General features: G+C 40.6%; 1 protein-coding gene across 2 annotated transcripts in view; it reads left to right on the forward strand.

The window, feature by feature from the left end:
* The first annotated feature begins 1,799 nt into the window (after positions 1 to 1,799).
* CBFB (core-binding factor subunit beta) overlaps positions 1,800 to 19,100 on the forward strand; it is a 41,406-nt gene continuing 24,105 nt past the window's right edge. For both annotated transcript variants that reach the window (XM_086758381.1, XM_086758380.1), the window contains exons 1-3: positions 1,800 to 1,940; positions 2,124 to 2,210; positions 6,861 to 6,977. In XM_086758381.1, coding sequence (XP_086614507.1) covers positions 1,863 to 1,940; positions 2,124 to 2,210; positions 6,861 to 6,977 — 282 coding nt within the window. In that variant the 5' untranslated portion in view covers positions 1,800 to 1,862. The remainder of the gene's footprint in view (positions 1,941 to 2,123; positions 2,211 to 6,860; positions 6,978 to 19,100) is intronic.

Consider the following 19,100-nt stretch of genomic DNA (forward strand, 5'->3'; position numbering starts at 1 on the left):
ACCTTATGAACTTGGCAGTTCTCCTGCAGGTCTTGGTATTGATCTCACTGTAAGATGAATAGTGATATGGATTTTTCAAAAAAAGGTCTTATTTTGGGACCTTTAAATGTGGCTGACATTCACAAGAATTCCTCTTAAGGGTTGGTAGTAATCTACATTAATCAAGATAATATACAACATTTTTATATTTTCAATCTGAGTATATCTTCTTTTCAGATTTGGTTATCGTTGAAGAAAGTGTTTAAAACCACTCCTTTAGTGCTTTTAACTTCTGAATTTACACATGTAAATTACAGTAACGAACAAAAAAAATGGGAAGATATAGCTTAAACACATACGGAGTTACTGCCTAAATCTGCAGTTCACAAATTTATTAAACATCTCTTAGAATATTTTCTACATTTAGACAAAACAACTTTTTAAAAAATGAAATCTGTATACAATTAGCTAAGGGATACAGACACTTCCCTCTTTTTTTTTTTTATTAATTTGCTCGTACTTGATTCAAATCATGCCTTCTGGCTAACCTTAGCATTGCCCTCTTCCAATTTGCATGAGTACGTGTAAAGTTAAGACTGTAATACCGAGAGATTAGAAAACCTCATTTCTTTATCAGAAGATCTAATAAGCTCTAATATTTTTATGTTGGCAATAGGTTATCGTAATATCCAACTGTGTTTTGGCATGTGCAGCTATCCTTGCGACGCTCCAGAGTTGCTAAAAAGCTGGAGGAGTGGTTGTACAAAAAAAAAAAATAATCAAAGTATGTAGGAAAAAATGGATTTAGGGACAAGTGATGTATGTCCTGCTGTGCTCCTTGATTGAATCAGCTCCTGTAAAACGCCCGTTTGTGAAGATGAAGAATCGAGAGTTCAGGCTGCAGCCTTGGTGCCGTGTAAGTGAACTTTTTAAGCGCTGGTGAACCCAGGCGCTGGGTTTTTTTTTTGCTGTAGGCCAACGCCAACATTTCAAAGACACCCAGCAGCCTTGCCTTTGAAGGGGTGGGTGCCGCCTCAGGAGCAGGCCCCTCGCCGCGGTCTGTGCCCGGACGGAGTAGGCACATGCGGCCGCGTTTTGGCCGGCAGCCGGAGAGCGGGGTGTGGGGGTCCTTTGGCAGCCGCGGGGGCACAGCTTTGGGATCACCCTTTGGGCTAAGCCAGGCCTTTACTCTGCCTCCGGGGCCGGAGTCAGCCCTCGCTGGGGAGGCCGGCGGGACTGCCCTTCTCCCGGCCCAGGCGGGGCGGCCGGAGCAGGTGCAGGGGGCGGCCGAGACCCCGCCATCAGGGGACAGCGCCCGACCGCCACCGGGAGAGAGGGGGGCGGCAGCCGCTCGCCCGCCCGCCGCAGGGCTCTGAAGCTGCTCCCCTCGAAGCAGGAAGCCGGAAACCATCAGGCCGAGGCGCGTTGAGAAGGAGGGGAGCAAGTCGGAGCGACCCCGCGTCCCTCAGCCCTGCGGGGCGAGGCACCACCCGCCTGCGGGGCGGCGTGGGGGGGTGGGGGGAACGTGTGTGTGACTCAGTGACCCCCCTCCGTCGCCTCACCCCGCTTCCCGCCTCGGAGGGAGGCGCGCGCGCGCGCCCCCGTGGCGCATGCGCGGCGGCGGCAGCAGCGGCGGCGGAGTTGTGAATGGTGCGGCTGTTCGGCCGGAGTTTGCCAGCCGGGGAGGAAGTCGTGAGGGGCGGGCGGCGGCGGCGGCGAGAGCTCCGGCAGTGGCGGCGGGGGGAGGCGGGAGAGGGAGGAGGCGGGAGCCGGGAGGGGGGGGGGCCGGCCGGCGGCGGCGGGGGCTAACAAAGGGCGAGGCGAGCGCTGGGGCTGGGACAGCGCGGGGCGGGCGGTCAGGCGGCGGCGGCGGCCCCACCACCATGCCGCGGGTTGTCCCCGACCAGCGGAGCAAGTTCGAGAACGAGGAGTTCTTCAGGAAGCTGAGCCGCGAGTGCGAGGTGAGGCGGCGGCCGGGCTTCCCCCCCCCACCCCGCTTCGCCTTTCCTTTCCCTCCCTCCCTCCGCGGGGAAAGTTTCGGCGGAGGGGCCGGGGGCAGCGCGGGGAGGCGCAGTCTGTGCTCTCCGCTGCCCCCTTATCGCCGGGACTGGCCCCTCCTGATTTGCGCGCCCTGTTCCCCACAGATTAAATACACCGGCTTCAGGGACCGGCCCCACGAGGAGAGGCAGGCCCGCTTCCAGAACGCCTGCCGCGACGGCCGCTCCGAGATCGTAAGTGGCTCCCCGGGGCCCGCCGGGACCGGCCGCCGGCGCCTGTCAGCCGCGGGCGGGGTGACGGCCTCCCCCTCCGCCCCAGCCAGGTCCGGGCAGCCGCTCCCGGTCCCCTCCGCCCCTTTAATTATTATTTTTTTTTAATATAAAAAAGTTTCAGGGAGCCTTTGAGGAGGGAAGGCTCCGCGGGCGCCAAGCTTGAGCGGCTTTAGCGCGGGGTGTGGCGGTGGTCGCGTCCGGGTGGCCGAAAAGTTTTCCTGGTGGGAAGAAAAAAAAAAAAAAAAAATAAAAAATTCGCATCTGCCGCCTTTCAGACGCCAAGGGGGAAGGAGGCTTTCGTTAAAAGGCAGGGGTTCTTTCCCCTCCAGAACAGCGCTTTTTCCCCAAAACGTGTCGGCTCGCTCTGCCTCCGCCGGCGCGGCGCGGATCGCGCAGCGGGGTGAAGGGTAGGTGAGGAAAATCTCTCGGAGCCACCCGCCAGTGCGAATTGGCTCTGTTTCCTTCCCTGGGCACGTGTTGCAGTTGTAAGCTGCTTATTTCAGTGTTCGGCTTTTTTTTTTTTTTTTTCTTTGTTGGTTTTTTTTTTTGTTTTTCCGAGAGGAGAAGAAACAGTAGCTTTCAGAAATGACTACAGTTGTTCAGAAGATGCCAGCTAAAAGTCTGGAATGAGCAGTTTGATGTATTTGAGGACTACATCAAATGCATTTAAAATTAGGCTTTGCGGCTCGCAACTTGAGCCCCGTTTTTCTCATTCATTCGGGTTAGTTACAGACTACTCTCTCCTGAATTAAGTGAGATGGAGTACGGCTCAGAGTAGTCAAGAGCCAACTAGTTATTTCCTCGTTTAATTTCTGCTATATGTTCCTTCTGTAGGATCAGTATCTCATAACATTGTTGTTAAGTTCTCAACTCTTTGCTGTTCTTAAAATGCAGAAGTGCTTTCTTTTTCATTTAGTGTATAACGAAAGACGAGGTAAAAATTCCCTTCCCATAGGAAACAACCCCTGCTTTCACCAACTTCGGTTTCTGATGATTCTTTAATTTCACATGGTGTAGATATTTCGAGTCAGTTCACAATGAAATTGTTCTTGCACACAATAAAATTATTCTCATGCACATCCAAACCAATATAATTGAATGCCAGTTACTGCAACTGATCTTGTTCATTTGCATTTGTGAGTAAAAGTACACACCCTCAAGTACACAGTTATTTTTTACGGGGTAACTTCAGTTTAGCTAAATCTTATCCCTGTTTTTTATCTGTGGTAGTAGAACCTGTGACATTATTTTGTGAGAGGCCCTCTGTAGTCAGTCTCTTAATTTTACTGGCGTTTTTTTACGCTCATTTTTCATTGTGCATGTTTGCTTCCTTTAAAAAGTCACCAGGGAAACAATAGGTAGGTAAGGAAAACATAGTTTGCTAGCATTTGAAGTTCCTGAACAGGTGAAAGTACATAGCGTACCTTAGTATACTTGAGTCCTTCCCTAAATAAAAAAAAAAAACCCAAAACAAAAGACATGTAGCTTATAAACTAGCTTTCTAATGCAGCCTATGTGGATATTTATATAAATGGGAAATCACTGTAGTTTCACCTTTGTGCTTCTAAGCCTGCTGCTGTCTTGCCCTGCCAGAACTTCATCCCTTGGCAGCAGTGATGCCTGTTTTACGTATTTTTTACTTGTACTTAATTATAAAACAGCTTCTAAATTTCTTGGTCTGAAACATCTGGTTTTGTTTTGTGAACAGGGCACAAGTAGTCAGGTTTATTTAGAAATGTTGTGTGTGTAATGACTGATGTTAAAAAGAGCTAGAAATTTTACTTTTTTGTTGTTGTTGTTGTGAATGTTTTTCCAGACATCAAGGATTTATTCTTTTATCCCCAAAGGGAGCCTTTGCAAATGACCTTCCATATTTTTAAACAGGCAAAAAAAACCCCCAAAAAAACCAGAGAACAGCTTAGGGATTTAACGTAGAGCTGGCAATAGGTTGTTGGCTACTTCTCTCAAATAACTCTTGATTGAATAAAGAAAATAATTTCCAGTATTACTGAGAAAGTAACTGTGAAAAATTAAGTAAGTTTTTTGGTTTACTGGTATTGCTTTGATAACTTGAAAACAACTTTACATGTTCAGTTTATTTTGGGAGACTTCCTAAGTACCTATTTTTTGGTATGGTACTTGTATTTACATTGTGCGCATATGGGTCAGGTCACCCTTGTACTGCCTGATAAGGTTTTTGCAAAATTTGAGGCATATCTGTATGACAGCATTTCAGATTAAGCTTTAAAAGGCTCTGTATAGAAGATTATAGTTTTCACACTTCCAAATTTAAGATTGAACTAGTGGTGTGATTTATTATTTATTTAAAAAAAAAAAATTAAGATTTGTTACTAGAAGAAAATTGTTGGGTTTGCTGTAGTCGTGTGGTTACTAGCGAGACTGTTCTCGAGTTTTTCAGTACTGACCTGCGATTTTGATTTGAGAAGCACGTGGGTATTTAAATTGGATGGTTTTATCTGTTCAAAGGGAGGGAGTAGGCTTCAAAAATCCAGAGAATAAATACCTACATAGCTTTTTAAGTAGCCTATGGTTTAAATGTTGCCTGCTTGACTCCATGAGGATGTGGGAATGTGTGTAGTTTCATTTTCTTCTCTTCTTTGACATTTTTCCCATGGTTTTTCATGGCCCTCTAGCACAAGTTGGGGGGTGGAAGCAGGGAGGCGTGAGCCCTTCGCTGCCTCGCTTGGTTTCCCAGAAAGCAATAATGGTACTTCTCACCCAGTATCCTTGGGACCTGCAGAAACTGGAGGGGTCCGACAGGCTGTGGTGGTCAGCTGGTTTACATTCAAAGATCTCACTCCTTGGCATTTTGTTTTAAGTGCACAAATTAAGGAGTATAAAACACCTATTTGCTAAAGGTGCTCGGAGGTGGGAAGGTAGTTCTTCAGCAGACTAAGTGGTGATGACTTACAAGTCAAAAATATTTGGAGATAGGTGCAATTTTTTTTTGTTCATGTGTAAATAGAATCCCTGAGAAAAGCGAAGGGATCATACAAGCTAGTCAGTCTGCAGCCCTCACAGTTTTTATGTTTCCTATTTGTGCAAGTGTATGCTCTAGGAAGCTTTTATTAACACTGATTGAAATGTTTGCCTTTGCATATTGTAGGGCAAACAAATAGTAATGTACCAGTACAACATCCACCCCCCTCCCCTCCAGTATTAGTAGGACCAATTTGTCAATTTTAATGAGATTGAGAGCATGCTTAACAGGAGATTAAAAAAAAAAAAAAGAACCCCCCCCCTGCTTTGAAAAGTAGTCTGGAATAGAACCTGGTTGCAGGGTATTGGTCTCCCTTGGTGGAGGGGAAAAAATCAAGACAAAGCACTTCTACTTTCAAAATGGGAGATATTAATCCTGTGACAGACAGCATTGCAGTACATGACCGGAACTGTCTTAAATAACATGTAGAGCTATTGTGTCATAGGTAGCTGTACAGTTGTACCATGAAGTTGCTGAATTCTGGGTGGCTTGAAAGAAGTCTGCTTTCGGGAAATTCCAACTACTAGAGTAGTATTTGTATAGCTTTTAAGAAAAACTGTATTCTGGATTAATGACCATTTACATCTAAGTGATCGGGGTAATCAATACAGTTATTTGATTGCAACAAATTAAGTTTAACCCTGAGATGTTGAGTAGAGTTATATTCCAGGAGCATGTTTGAGTATTTGTGTGCTTACAGGACGTTCTCGTGTGTACCAGAGAGAAGGGTGTAAATACTGTGAATCCAGCTTCTCCTTGCAAAGATGATTTTTTTATTTCATGTCTAGAAATCAACAAACTCTTCATGGCTTGGAGTTGATAAGATGTATAAATAAACACAGAGTTTATAAAGAAATCTGAATTTTATTTTAATTTGAAGCCATAGAAAATTATTTACTTGAAAGCGAAGCACGCTTTTGCTAATATGGTTAAGTCAGTCCCTTTTGTGATTTTATAAAGGGCTGCAGCTGAGAAGAATTCCTGCAGTTGCCTGTTCTCACTGTCACGGCATCTGCTGACTTGGATTTCACTGGTGCCTTACTGTGGCAAGAGGACTTCATCCTGTGAAGTTTAATTGAGCTGTGCATTGATGCTGCTTGCCTGTAGATGATAAAATAGGAATATTTACATTTCAGTTCACGTGAGTGTTTATCTAGGTACAAGTAGATTGTGAAAGGAAACAAGTCCTTTTATTTAAAAAAAAAAAAAAGATCTCAGGAGTTCATTTTCCTTCAGCAGTACTTCTTTTAGAGATATGCGAGCTCTTTAAAAAGCATGGGAGATTTTTAATGTTGCAGGCACTGAGTTGGTGCAGGGTATCTAGACAGAACTGAAAGGACAGATTCTAATGTCAGCAAAACTGATTTGAAAGAAGTATTGATTCCATGTTGTATTTTATATCCGAAGCAGCCAATGGCAAATGTTGTCAAAATGGAATCAGATGTTTGTAACTTAATACTTAAGAAAAATGATGAGTGCATGTTTTTGACTTTAAGTATTCTCTGTGCTGCCTGGCTTAAGACATAAACTGATGTAAAAATAAATGACTGCCTGCATAATTTATGTAATGTCTTGCTCCCTGATCCTGTTTGTATTGATTTTTCTAAAAGGCTTTTGTGGCCACAGGAACCAATCTGTCTCTCCAGTTTTTTCCGGCCAGCTGGCAGGGGGAGCAGCGACAGACACCGACCCGGGAATATGTCGACTTTGAAAGAGAAGGAGGCAAGGTAAGGAGGAGAGAGTTGCAACTGAAAGAAATTGTTATGTTGTGCTTATCATCTTCTTAGTAATTTCGCATCATACGTGCAGTCTATACTGATATTTCACGTCTTAGTGCATGTAAGTAATCACATGAGTACAACTGAAAGTTAGCAGGATAAAATCTGTTATCGCTTTGTTTTAGGGCATGTTAATATTTCTGGAGGGAAACACGTGGGCAGTACTAGTGGCTTTTTATTGTTTTGAAGAACAGAACTTTATTTCTACTGTCATGCTATTTAAATTCGGGCTTGAGTAGGTGTTTCTAAAAAGGTTCAAAATTAGACTTTGGCCAATGGATTGTGGTAAACTAATGAAAATTTGCACTTTGAACAGGTTATTTCATTGGGTCTTAGGTTGCTGGTTGCCATAGCAAGCATTCAATGTGCTGCTTAGTGGAATTAAGCTTTTTTTTTTTCAGTTTCACCAGAAGCTATAATACAGAAGAAGCATCACTGTCATAATTTATTTCTTATTTATTTATTTATTTATTTATTTTCCCCTGAGGTGGTTGTCCCACAAACTGATTCTAAAAGCTAGAGTACCCTAATGACAGTGATGGTTACTGTGAAGCTGTATTAGATTTAAAGTCAGAAACCTTGCTTAGTCTCATCAGAATAAAGTTACTGAAATCACTTACAGCTGGTTTTGTTTTACAGGAAAAACATACCTTCAAAATGTAGATGCTGTCTCTTATCTATTCTGCTGTAGATGCTTTGGGACTGATCCAAAGATCACTGAATTCAGTAGGAGACTTTCTGCAGACCTCAGTAGGTTGGGATCAGCATTTAAGCCCCCATAGCCTTTCTGTTTCAGGCTAATTTCTGTATATTTTTACTTTAAAGAATTCTAATAGACTACAAACATCTTGATTTGCCTGAAATGTTTTACCCACTCTTATAACAAGTAACAGCTAATGCTACCAAACCTACCAAGCTGGAGGAAATATTTGAACCGTATTCAGATTTAATGGCATATTGGGTCTTTTAAATGCTGTTAGGTGGAAGATAAATATTTCCTATAGTGGGAAAACTTGATTGGAATAAAAAAAAAAAATCCTGAGGGCAGATATGGTATTTGGAATTCAAGTTAATGAGGTTTTTTGGGAAAAAAATTGTTTTCCATTTAGTCCTGTGAGGCTTGCAGAAGTTTGACAAATTGGGGGAGGAGTGAAGTTAGATATGCTGGGTACTGAATGCTTTGCTAAGGAAACTGAATTGAATCTGACTCTTACTGAAAAATATTGATTCTGGCTCACAATTGAATGAGGAATTTTTCTTGTAATGTGTAAGAAGACTGAAGTCTCTCTTCTTGCTAGTTCAAAACTAATTTTATTTACTCCTATGGTTTTTTTAACTTTGTTTTCTCTGAATGAATTCTTAAAGTACTGAACTACTTCATCCATTTTCTTGTGTTGGCTTAATCATGTAAGAGCATGGCAGATATGCTGTGTATTAAAATAGAACATGAGCCTCGTTAATGAATGCCACTCCCTGTTTTATGTGTGTTTACAGTAAATTCTAGAGTGCTTCACTAGACTGTTTAGAAGAATTCATCTGAATGAGGCTAGGGGTGGGCAAAGTAATAAATGGGAATACTGCTATGCTGTAATAGGAACAAATGACAAATTCTCTGTTGTAATCAAACTTTACTGGTGTAAATCTCATGCGAATGCAGCCTTGCTCTGCAGAGAATTAAACTTGTCTGAAAGTAAGCCACTCCCATAACTTCAGAAGAGGAGTCGGCAGAACGGGAGAGCTTTTCTTATGTTATCAACAGAAACAGCGGAGTGTTTCACATGAATTGTCTGAGATTTGGTCCTCTGGAGATTTTTCTCGTTTGGTTTTATTAAGAATTTCTTTCATAGGCTTCGGCAGTCTCTCAGTACCATGTGATTTTTGTAGCTCTGTGCAGCATTGTTTTATGAGCTTTGATTCTTGAGGCAGTGCATAATGTGTGTTTGTTCATCACTGGATTTAAGCCAGCAAGGCATGTTTTTAATTATATAGATAAAAAAAGGCTATGGGGGGAGCTGTCAGTTAATTATTATTTTAGGCATTAGTTTGAGATCTAGAATGTAGATAAACTTACTAATGCTGGAATATTTTTATTCTGGAATTCTGCTTCGGTGTTTGGCAAAGGAAATGATGGCCCAAAATAGTTTATCCAGAGTTGAAGTATGTCACTGTTGTGCCTAAGCAGTTTTGCACACAGATTGACAAAGCTTCCAGTGCAGCATCTGCTAGAACTGCTTCTTAAATGATTGAATCTTAGAAAAAGGAACACCCTTGTGAATCCATGTGAAAGCTGGGATTCTGTGAATATCTCCTCCTTAGGCTTGAGGTTTTTCATTCTGGTATTTCTTAACTGAGAGTTTTTTCCTATGTTTAATTTGCCTTTTCATTTCATGCATCTGATGTTCACGATGGGTGGGTAGGCCTCTAGTGGATACCCTGTCTTCATTAATTCAAGACTTGCATAGCTAAGTGTTCGTTTAATGTTTTTCTCATTTTAAACTCAAGCTTACCTTTTTTTTTTTTTTTTGAGGTAGTTTTAACATTCTGTGCTGTCTTTGACCTGTAGCAAATTGAGTTGTGTGTTTGAGCAATTTTTCAGGTTTGTCATCGCCAAAGAAAAAGTAGCACTAGAAATAGGTCCCTAGATTATAAAAATGATAGACCACTGTATTTCCTTGTGGTTGTGGGGGCTGTGTCAAATTCAGTGTGTCTCCTGTTTCTGGATATCTGAACCATACCAGAGCTTCCTGATCCTTTCTGTTATCAGCTAGTGTCTAGGTTTTCGTTGTTGGTTGGGTTTGGTTTTTTTGATTGGGTTTTTTTTTTTTGTTTTTTTTTTGTTGTTTTTTTTTTTTTCCCTTAAAGATCTTGTCAAGAAATTCAGAGGCAGACAGTGTAGTCGTGTAATGTGTTGCCTGGAATATTACGTAATTGAACCCTGGAATGACATGGAGAGCTTTTTTTTTTTTTCCATCTTGGTTCTCTGGTATCATTAATTACTTAGACTAATTGTATTGTCCTTAATGAATTCTTTGATTTTTACTTCAGCTTTATTCTGGTACCTTATGAACTTCAGGCTCAGCTCTGTGTGTGTGTGTGTGTGGACTTCAGTGCTTCTTACAATCTAATTTTGTTGAAAGTCCCCTTGCTTTAAGAACAGTGTGATCGGCTTTCTTTGCATGATTCATTTTCTCTACTTTTTACAGTAAGATAAAACGTCCTCAGTTTTCATTTGTTATTTGAGATATTTATATAGCTCTGGTCTTTCTTACCCAGAGGAATGTTAGTTCTTGGATATTCTTTTTTTGTTGTTTAAATACCAGTTAGTACCCTGATGAAACGTGTGAAGTTGCTTTACTTCCCCTCCCCTTCGTAATACTATTCTCTGTCTCATTTCTAATGCAGCTTGACTTCCTGTCTGCTCTTCGGCAGCAGCTGCTCATAAACCAGAATCTTCAACGCAGGCTTATTTCAATATAATGCGCTATGAGCTCCACAACTCCAGAGGAAAGCACATCAGACATGATTTAAATTGATTCAGAGTGCCTGATATGCCACATGTGTGATGTAGCTAGGATTTCTACTCACTAGACCGTTAACTTTGTTCCAGCCATAACTGAGTATTACGGGACTTCAGTTTTCGTCCTGAAGATGCTGAATTTCTACTCATGTGGAGTTTTTTCTCTTGTCACTAGGAAATTTTATTTGGCTATAAGTCAATGTTAAGTGCTTGGATGAATCTAAAAACTGGAAAATTTCTGTTGTGCTGCAGACATGACAGCAGTTACAGAAATGTAATGAGAAGGAAAGGTGCTGTATTTAAATAAAAACGCGGTGGTGGTCAGTGAAGGCACATCAGCTGCTGAACTGTCTGTGTGCTCGGGCCCTTTGAGGTGCTTTTGCCTGCTTAGCCAAGGGAACTGGTGTTGCCCTGATGAAGCCCACATCGCTGGCATTCCTTTTTATCTTTCTCAGGCTTTTTCTGTAAGCTTTAAACAAGAAAGTCAGTGTGTGGTTATTCTGACAGCAGATAAATGGGTTTGGTGGTGTATCCGGTTTGTACCCAGCCTGGCTAAACAGCTTAATATTTTCTTGGAGTTGCGTGGTAGGAGTCCTGCGAAGGCTTGGTGAGTGAGAAGAATCCACTTTCCTGGATCAATCAATCACTTTCCCTTGGTCATTTTTCATCCAGGATCATCTGTATGGTTTGGGTAAAATACTAGCTTTCTGTAGATGCCTGTGATTCTAGATTTTATTACTGTGTTTGTGCTCTTTTATTTAGCAGAGATTGCTCAGTTTCTTTTTTTCTTCTTTTTTTTTTTTTCCGGATATGTCATTTCTTTGTTTATGCTCCTATACCATTTTTTCTTTGGAGGAGAGTGAAACTTTTTCTTACTTCGCCTAGATACTTTGAGGTGTTATTCATTATGACTTGCTGCTGCATAGAGGAGAGCTATTTAACTGAAACTGTGTTTGAAGCCAGGTAGTCATAGTGTATCTTTGCTTATTCACTTCCCCTCAACACTGGGAGATGCATCCAGTGTATACACTATTAACAGTTAGGAACTTGGGTTTTGGGAAGAGAAATCTGTCGAGCTTGTAGCTTGTTAGGTGCGTGTTATCCTGTGCTGGCGAGCAGCCACTGGCTGAGATCTGGACAGTTGTTCCTGAGGAGTGATTTATCATAGGGTGCCCTCTGCCACCAGAGCATGAGTCACACCAGGCACCTCTCATGTGACAAATATCCACAGCCTTTTCCCCGTAATCCTTTTGCTCCCCCCATCCTCCAAATACTTTTGTTACTGCACGCAGCCTTGTTCATGCATTACAGTGGCGATGTCATTTTGAAGCAATACTTACAAACAGTGCTTACAGCACAACTGTGCTGTCTGTGGTGCCTGCCTATCAACCCCCTCTGATCTGCCATCAGTAAACCTGCTCTTGATTAGCTCTTGTTACTAGAAGCAGTTATTCAGTCGTGTTTTGTACATTACCTTGAACTTTTTCCAGTGGTCTAAATGCACCCATTAGACCTGTATAGACAAGACTTCAAATTTACTCATACCATCATCCTCAAGTTTCCCAGAAGAGGAACAAAACCAGAGTTAGAGAGCTGAATTTTGCATTTGGGAACCAGCTATATATAAGGACAGAGGAGTGCTGTGTGGATGAAAGCAGTACTTGAGATCTCTGCAGCGTAGATACTGGAAGGAATCCAGACATTTGGTTTGTCGAATCCTCTTGTTTGCATATCAGACTCCACTTACTAAGCAAAGTTGTTAACATTATGCTTCTCTGCTCTTATAAATGAATGAGAAAAGTAGGAGCATTGTTGGTGGAGGATGTCTGTTTCTTTGTGAAAAATCACTTAATACTTATATTTAAAAAAAGAAAAATTCAGTCAGATGATGAAACACTTGCTACAAGAAACTGTAATTTTTCTGAAGGTTACTGAAATGTTTCTTCAGGCTTTATTGTCCAAAGTACTAGTAATGAAATGAGCTAATTAGCTTGCATAATTGCATATTTGATGTTTTAACAAGTTGGCATGGTGAAATATGTACTGTGACAATAATAAGGGAAAAAAAAATGGGGACTCTTGCACATGACTGCTGTTCCAAGAACGTGAGTGCTAATGAAAGGGTCATTTTGGAGGGAATAGCTGATGCTGCAGGTGGTTTGTCTAAGAAGAAAGTCTATATATTTTTTGTTACAGTAATGTGAGATCCACATTGTAGCTACATAAGGAGTCTGTGCAGAACTTCTGCCTTCTTTCTGTGTTAAGATACCTTGCTTGAACAGTTGCAGGCAGCAGCTCTATGTTGTGGGACTTCCAAGTATGCAACTTATTTTATCTGTTCATTTCAGTGTAAGTATATAGAAGATAAAACCTATGGAAGGTGACAGAGTTCTTAAACGTGGTATAATTTTTACAGTAAGGGCCATGAAACTTTAATTTTCTATTGAAATACAGTGACTGAGGACAAAGTGTTGTCTGTTGGATATTTCAAATACTTTTGAGGTCTGAAATCTAAGGAAGAAAGCAGCTATAGAAGACTTGATGGGGGCTTTTATGTTCTGATGAAATACCTCTTGATGACAGTTGAGGAGTAACCAACATTGCTTAACAAAAGAGATCAGAGGTGACAATAAATTTTTAGCTTCTTTTTGACCAACATATTCCTTTTTAAAGTCCTTTTTATTTCTTTAAAGAGGGAAAAGCTTACATTCTTCAGTAGAGGGAATGTTGGACTTTTCCTTTACGGTACCCTGCAACCTCATTGCACAACCTGGCAGCCTGGTGGGTTTTCATCACAGAAAACTATCAGGATTTTAGTTCTAGCAAACCAGGAAGCTGTTGTTTCTGATCACTTCAAAAGGTTTTACAATGGACTGTGAAACATACAGGATGGTACTTTCCTGACAAAGCAGTATGAAGTTTTTCTAAGCTCTATTCTGATACCTGGAACTTGAGAATCAGACTTTTGGGGAAGTATAGTTCACGGCAGCTATAATTTTTTTGAACTTTAAGAAAATGAATCAGTAGGTGGTTTATAGGGAATAAAAGTAAATGGTGCATAAGAATGTAAATCCATTCCCCTCTTCTGCAGATCATACAGTGTTGGTTCTGTCCTTTCCTGGTCTTGTGCTAGGAGAATTTTTGTTGCATTTTGGCTAACCAGAGCTGTATTTATATTATTCACTGTCTTTATAACTAAGTCACTTTTTCCAGGATTTTGCTGTTCAAAGAACTTGGTGTTAAACGTATCTGCAAGTGCTAATTACTCTGTTAAAATTCACAGCCATTGCTAATGATGTTTCCCTGCAGAAGCTGATAGTTCTCTACAGAATAATTATGACACTATGAAATCTTATTGGATGATGAAGGCTAAGTAGTTTTCTTGGTTACAAAAGGCAAAAAAAAAAAAAATACTAACTTGCATCACTTCAAGGCTTGGTGCAGTACTGCTTGTTGAATAAATGTTCATGCACTTATTCCAGGCTTGAATCCTGCTTGAGGGGGAAGGGTGAGGCTTGTGGGAGTGCTCAAGGACATAATAAAAGCCAAGGGGCAGAAGAGGTGACTTTTCTTGCCCCTCTCCTGCTCGAGTCAGTTCCTCAATGGCTTTTATTAGTTGCTTGCCTGTGCTGTCAAAATCGGGTACCTTCCAGTTAAGTATACTTGCATTACATGTTTCAAATTTTCAATTTAAAAATACAGGTTTAATAAGCTATTTATTTGCACACAGGTGGCGTGCTGTGTAAATGATGTTTTACATAAACCTCTCTTTCTAACGGTCTGTTGGAATTTCTAGTTGTAACTGCTTTTTGCTATGCTGTTTTCTGAAAGCTCAAAAAAAACTAATTTCCCAACCAATTTTGAAACTTCCATCTGGAAAATATGTTCTGTCAACGTGGCAGAAAACTGTGCATGTCCCTGTTAGTGAACTGGTTTTGTGAGCATAAGCATTTGTTGGTTATGTGCATGCATACTTGCAGCAGCAGTCTCCTGGCAATATTTTGCTGCAAAAAAAAACATTATTCTTTTCAAATATTTGGTCTTTTTTTAATGCATGCTGTTTTGGGAGAGTAAGTTTAAAATCCAACCATCTTTCTGATGTAGAATCTAGTGGTAAAGATGTACTGATAAAAGACTGTAAAGTTTCACAGGGGAAAACCTCAGCATGTATTTGCCTTTCGGATTGTCCTTCTGCTTATGGCATTTTTGTTGATTCTCAGTTCCAGCTATGGCATTGGTTTTGTCTTTTTGAAGGAAAATGGAGTCAGTCTGGGCATGAGACACATTTCATGTAGAGAGACATTTGACTTTTGTAGTTACACTGCAAAACCAAGAAGCCATCTACTTTGTGCTTTGTATTGGTGGGTGTTTCTGGCCAAGTGTAGTGTATGTTTCCTTCTCAGTCCAGCAGTTTTGCAGTATTTTGGAACTTTGTCTGGAGACTGTCTTGTTACTAAATGATGAGTATAATTTCTGTGCAGTAGCATTTCTCTTAACTTCTAAGCATAAGCACTCACCAGTGATCATAATCCAGGAATAAAATGCTGTGGTCTCCTCAGATTTTAATCACATTTGTTCTGACATCCTTAATGCTTCATATCTGTTCTTAGTTACAGACTTGTTTTTTGGTTAGCTGAAACAGTAACCTGCATAATTTGCTGAAACAGTAACCTGCATAATTTAATGAAACATGGCTCTGCTTTGGAAAAGGAGTCATGATTACATAGTTGAGCTAACTACGCAGAAAAAACAACCGCCAAAAAAAAAAAATCAGGTTTTCTAAAAGTGACTTGTAAATTCTCTCTCTCCCATAAAGTGAGGAAGATTTTTCTGCTGTTCTTTTTTGAATTTTGAGAAACCAAACCTAAAAGCATCACCGTAGTGTTTCAGTAATACAGAAAGCACGTTGAGAGAGGGTTTGTCACAGCTCTGATACTACTTACAAAGATGTTTTTAATGTGAGTCCGTGTGTGTCTTTGTTTTCTACAAAGAATTGCAAAAAAAAAAAAAATGGATTGTGCTGCTTCTGAATTTTATCTCGATGGGTATTTTCCAAAATGTTACTTTCGTTTGTAATAAAACCAGGTTATTTATATAACCATAGTAAAAAATTGGCTGAAGTACATAATACCAGAGCCATCAGCTTTTGCTATGAAGTTGAAAATTGTAGCAAGTGTTTTCTGAGACTGTTTTCCAGTTGCAAATCAAAGTGTGTTCTTTGTGAGGACGTACACTAATGGAATGCTATTACTTGCTATCTGAACACCTTCTGCTATAATTAGAGAGCTAAAATATTTGTTGTGTTGTTGGTGTTCTCGAATTGAACTTACAGCACAGGTTTTTTGAAACTTTTTCCTCCCCCTTGCGTGTGAAATACCTTAAGCTAATATTTCAAGCTGTATCTTGAATCACCTTTGACATAAGCATGTGTATGTAGGCATGTATACAAATTGATGAGTTTCTTGGGGGGGGATATATATATTTAAGAGTCTAAAACTTGTATTAAAAGAAAATTGTATGCCTCTGACTATGAATCTGGCAGGTATAGTATTTTGATAAAGGTCAGACTAAACTAAAAATCTTTCTGAGAAATTAAGTTGTAGTTGCAACTTTCCTAATACATTTTAAATTTGTCCTAATAAGCTCCAGTACTCAGAAGCAGAATGAATAAGGAATATATTGCTCTAAAGAGGGCCAAATACAGAGGTTTAAAATCTTTAACAACAGTTTTTAACTGCTTATGTGCAACCACCCCCTGGAAGTAATAGTTAAATTAGTTACCCCTGTGCTCAACTATTTTTGCTCGTTGCTATTAAACTTCTAGTAGAGGCTGTTAGCAATTCATAGGTTATTTTTTATTTCAGCAAATCGTTTTCTTCAAGATATTTTGTTCTTGTTTGGTGAGTTTGTATTTCTGCTGCTTTTTGTGATCCTGAAACATTGTAGTCTGAAAGACTGCATTTACAACTTTTATTTTCTTCAGGTTTTTTTCCTAAGTGCAACAGTCTAGATTGAGACTTTTAGCAAGCATGCTACTTCGTTAATATTTCTGGGTTTGATTCAGGAGTTGACCTTTGTCATAGCTGATGAAATAGAGTAACTCTATTTCATGTTAAATGTTAAACTTTTTTTCCAGAAATTATTTTTGTGGCCTGTAAAAACCAGTGCCTGAGTTGTTTTTTTTTTTTTTGTTTATTTGTGTTTGGATTTGTTCTTCAGAAAGGAACAGGTCAGAGGCAGAGAAGTGATGGTGCTGGGCACTGTAGAGTCCGCGGTGCCCGCTGTGATGTCCCTGGGCAGCCCTGCTGCTCTGGCCCGCGCTGTCCTGGGAGTCTCATGTTGGGAACCGCTTGTCAACCAGCAAGGGCCCGTTGTCAGTGGTGTGATGGGGTTGTGGCATGGGTGCCACCCTTGAGAACCTTAGAGTTGTGTTCATCTCGAAAGCCACAGTTTGGTCATCCATGTACAACTGTTTAGGAAAGACTTGTGTTTTGCCAGGAAGTATCACTTCCTTTGCATTTTTACAAAATAGTGTAAGGCTGAAATTTTAACAAAAAACATCATTATCATATAGTGATGTAGCTTTCAAAATAACATAGAAAACACTTTTGTGTATAAAGGAAGAATAATGCTTTGAGGCATAAGACAGAAGGATTGACCTAAATTTGTTGGATTTTTGAGTATCTTATTATGTAATGATGTGTCTGTTGTTCTAAGATTAAAAACACTAAAAAGTCTACTTCACTCACAGTGACTTTCTAAATAGGATTCTTTTCGTCTGTTTCTATTTACTGTTTCGCTCCTGGTTAAAACAGTGTTACAAAAGCTTTGTTTCAGAACTGAACCAACAAAGTCTGGTAAGTGCTGTAAACTCTGTCTAGAGTTACTTATAACTCTGACTTGCTTATTTTTCATTAGTTTCTTTTAAAGTATGAGTGATCAGTATCTAAAAGTGTGATCTGAAGCCTTGTACGGAGTTGTCAGCTTTTGCTGTAACTTCAGTTGTTATACTAGTGAAGACACTATTCTGTTTTGCTTCCCAAATAATTGAGGATTTTAGTGTGTAAATTCTGTTGCAAAGTTTTAGAAAAGCTTTTTTTCCTTTTTTTTTTTTTTTTTTTTTGGCTTTCGTAGATTGCTTCCTCTCAGGTGCTCTGCTCTTTTTGAAACCCAGGGTAGCAACCCTTCTTTGATGATGATATGCAAGTGAGAGTGCTGGTATTTGGGGAGGGAGGACTGACTCAACTTTACATTTTGAGTAAACAGTAATGCCAAGTCTGTATGGTGAGACCACCACTTTTTGTTTATGAAAATGTCTATTTTCAGATTTTAGATTTCTTTAAGATTTCTGTTAAGGGAAACAGAAGAATATGTAGTTTCCTATTTGAGCATTTTGAATAGGTAGTCTCCTTTTACTCAGCAGTGTATGCAGACCATGTTATTAAAAGCTGAAATGATGGGGTTAGCCTTAACCGATTCAACATCTTTCTCACTTGGAGTAAATGTTTACAGCTTGCTTTCTTTCTTAGTGGTCGGTGTTTCATATGTGAAGTCACTGGGGAGACTGCTGTTTAAATATTTGAAAGTGGGGTATGATTCAGGGGAAGGTGGGATCAAAACTGAGACGTACGTACTTGGCTCAACCGTGAGAGGCAGCTTGTGTGAGCGATTATGAATGGGCAGATGTGTGTGTGATGAGGCAGACCGTGAGTCAGAGCTGAGCTCTTCTGAAAGAATGCGTTTTGCTCCAGTGTGCTGGGAAAATGAAAACAGGAGGGTGAGGACTGCACCGCTTCACTAGGGACTGGTGTTTCCTGGGGGGGTGAGGTTGGTCCCATGGTGGCGGTGGCTGTTGTGAGCGTGCTGATTCATTCGTCAGTGGGTGGTGAGAACTGTGTGCAATCTCTGGGGGAGGAAATGGCTCGGTTGCTTTAGGGAGAAGGAACATTTTCTGTAACTGCAGGATGTGTGGATGGAGAATACAGATAGCGTATCTGTAACACATCAGTTAAATACTCTGGTGTTGTGAGATAAGGATTTACTAGAGGACTAAAATAGGATGTGAAACTGAGGTTTTGTGTCTTGTGCTCGAGTAAAGCAGCTTTTTTTAAAGTCATTGAGAATTGTCCTTTGTCTGCTTCACTATACTAAAATCAAGTTTGGCTTTAAAAATACAAACAAATGGTGTCAGAGGAGCCAAGTCCCTGCCTATTTTGAACAACAAAGCTTAACTCACAGTTAGCTGAAGGAGAGGGCTGCTCATTTAAATGCAGATGAAAAGAAATAACAGATGAGTTGAAAGAGTACAATAAGGAAGGTGAGATACACTGTACATTGAAGGTGTGGCACAGAGGTCTTTGAGGTCAAGCCAGCTGGTGGGCCAAGAAAGCACACATGGAGCTCAACAACTTGCCAAAGGTATTTGTGCAGCACCTTCTCAAGTTTGTGTGTTTATGGTGCTGTTCATCCTCCATCCAGATAATCTTGCAGGACATCAGAGTGTTTACTCTTGCTGGTTGTTCAGTCAGCAAGCAGAGTATTTGTTTTAACTGAAG

The sequence above is a fragment of the Chlamydotis macqueenii genome, chromosome 13 (assembly GCF_036417535.1).
Source record: "Chlamydotis macqueenii isolate bChlMac1 chromosome 13, bChlMac1.mat, whole genome shotgun sequence".
NCBI classification, from domain to species: domain Eukaryota; kingdom Metazoa; phylum Chordata; class Aves; order Otidiformes; family Otididae; genus Chlamydotis; species Chlamydotis macqueenii.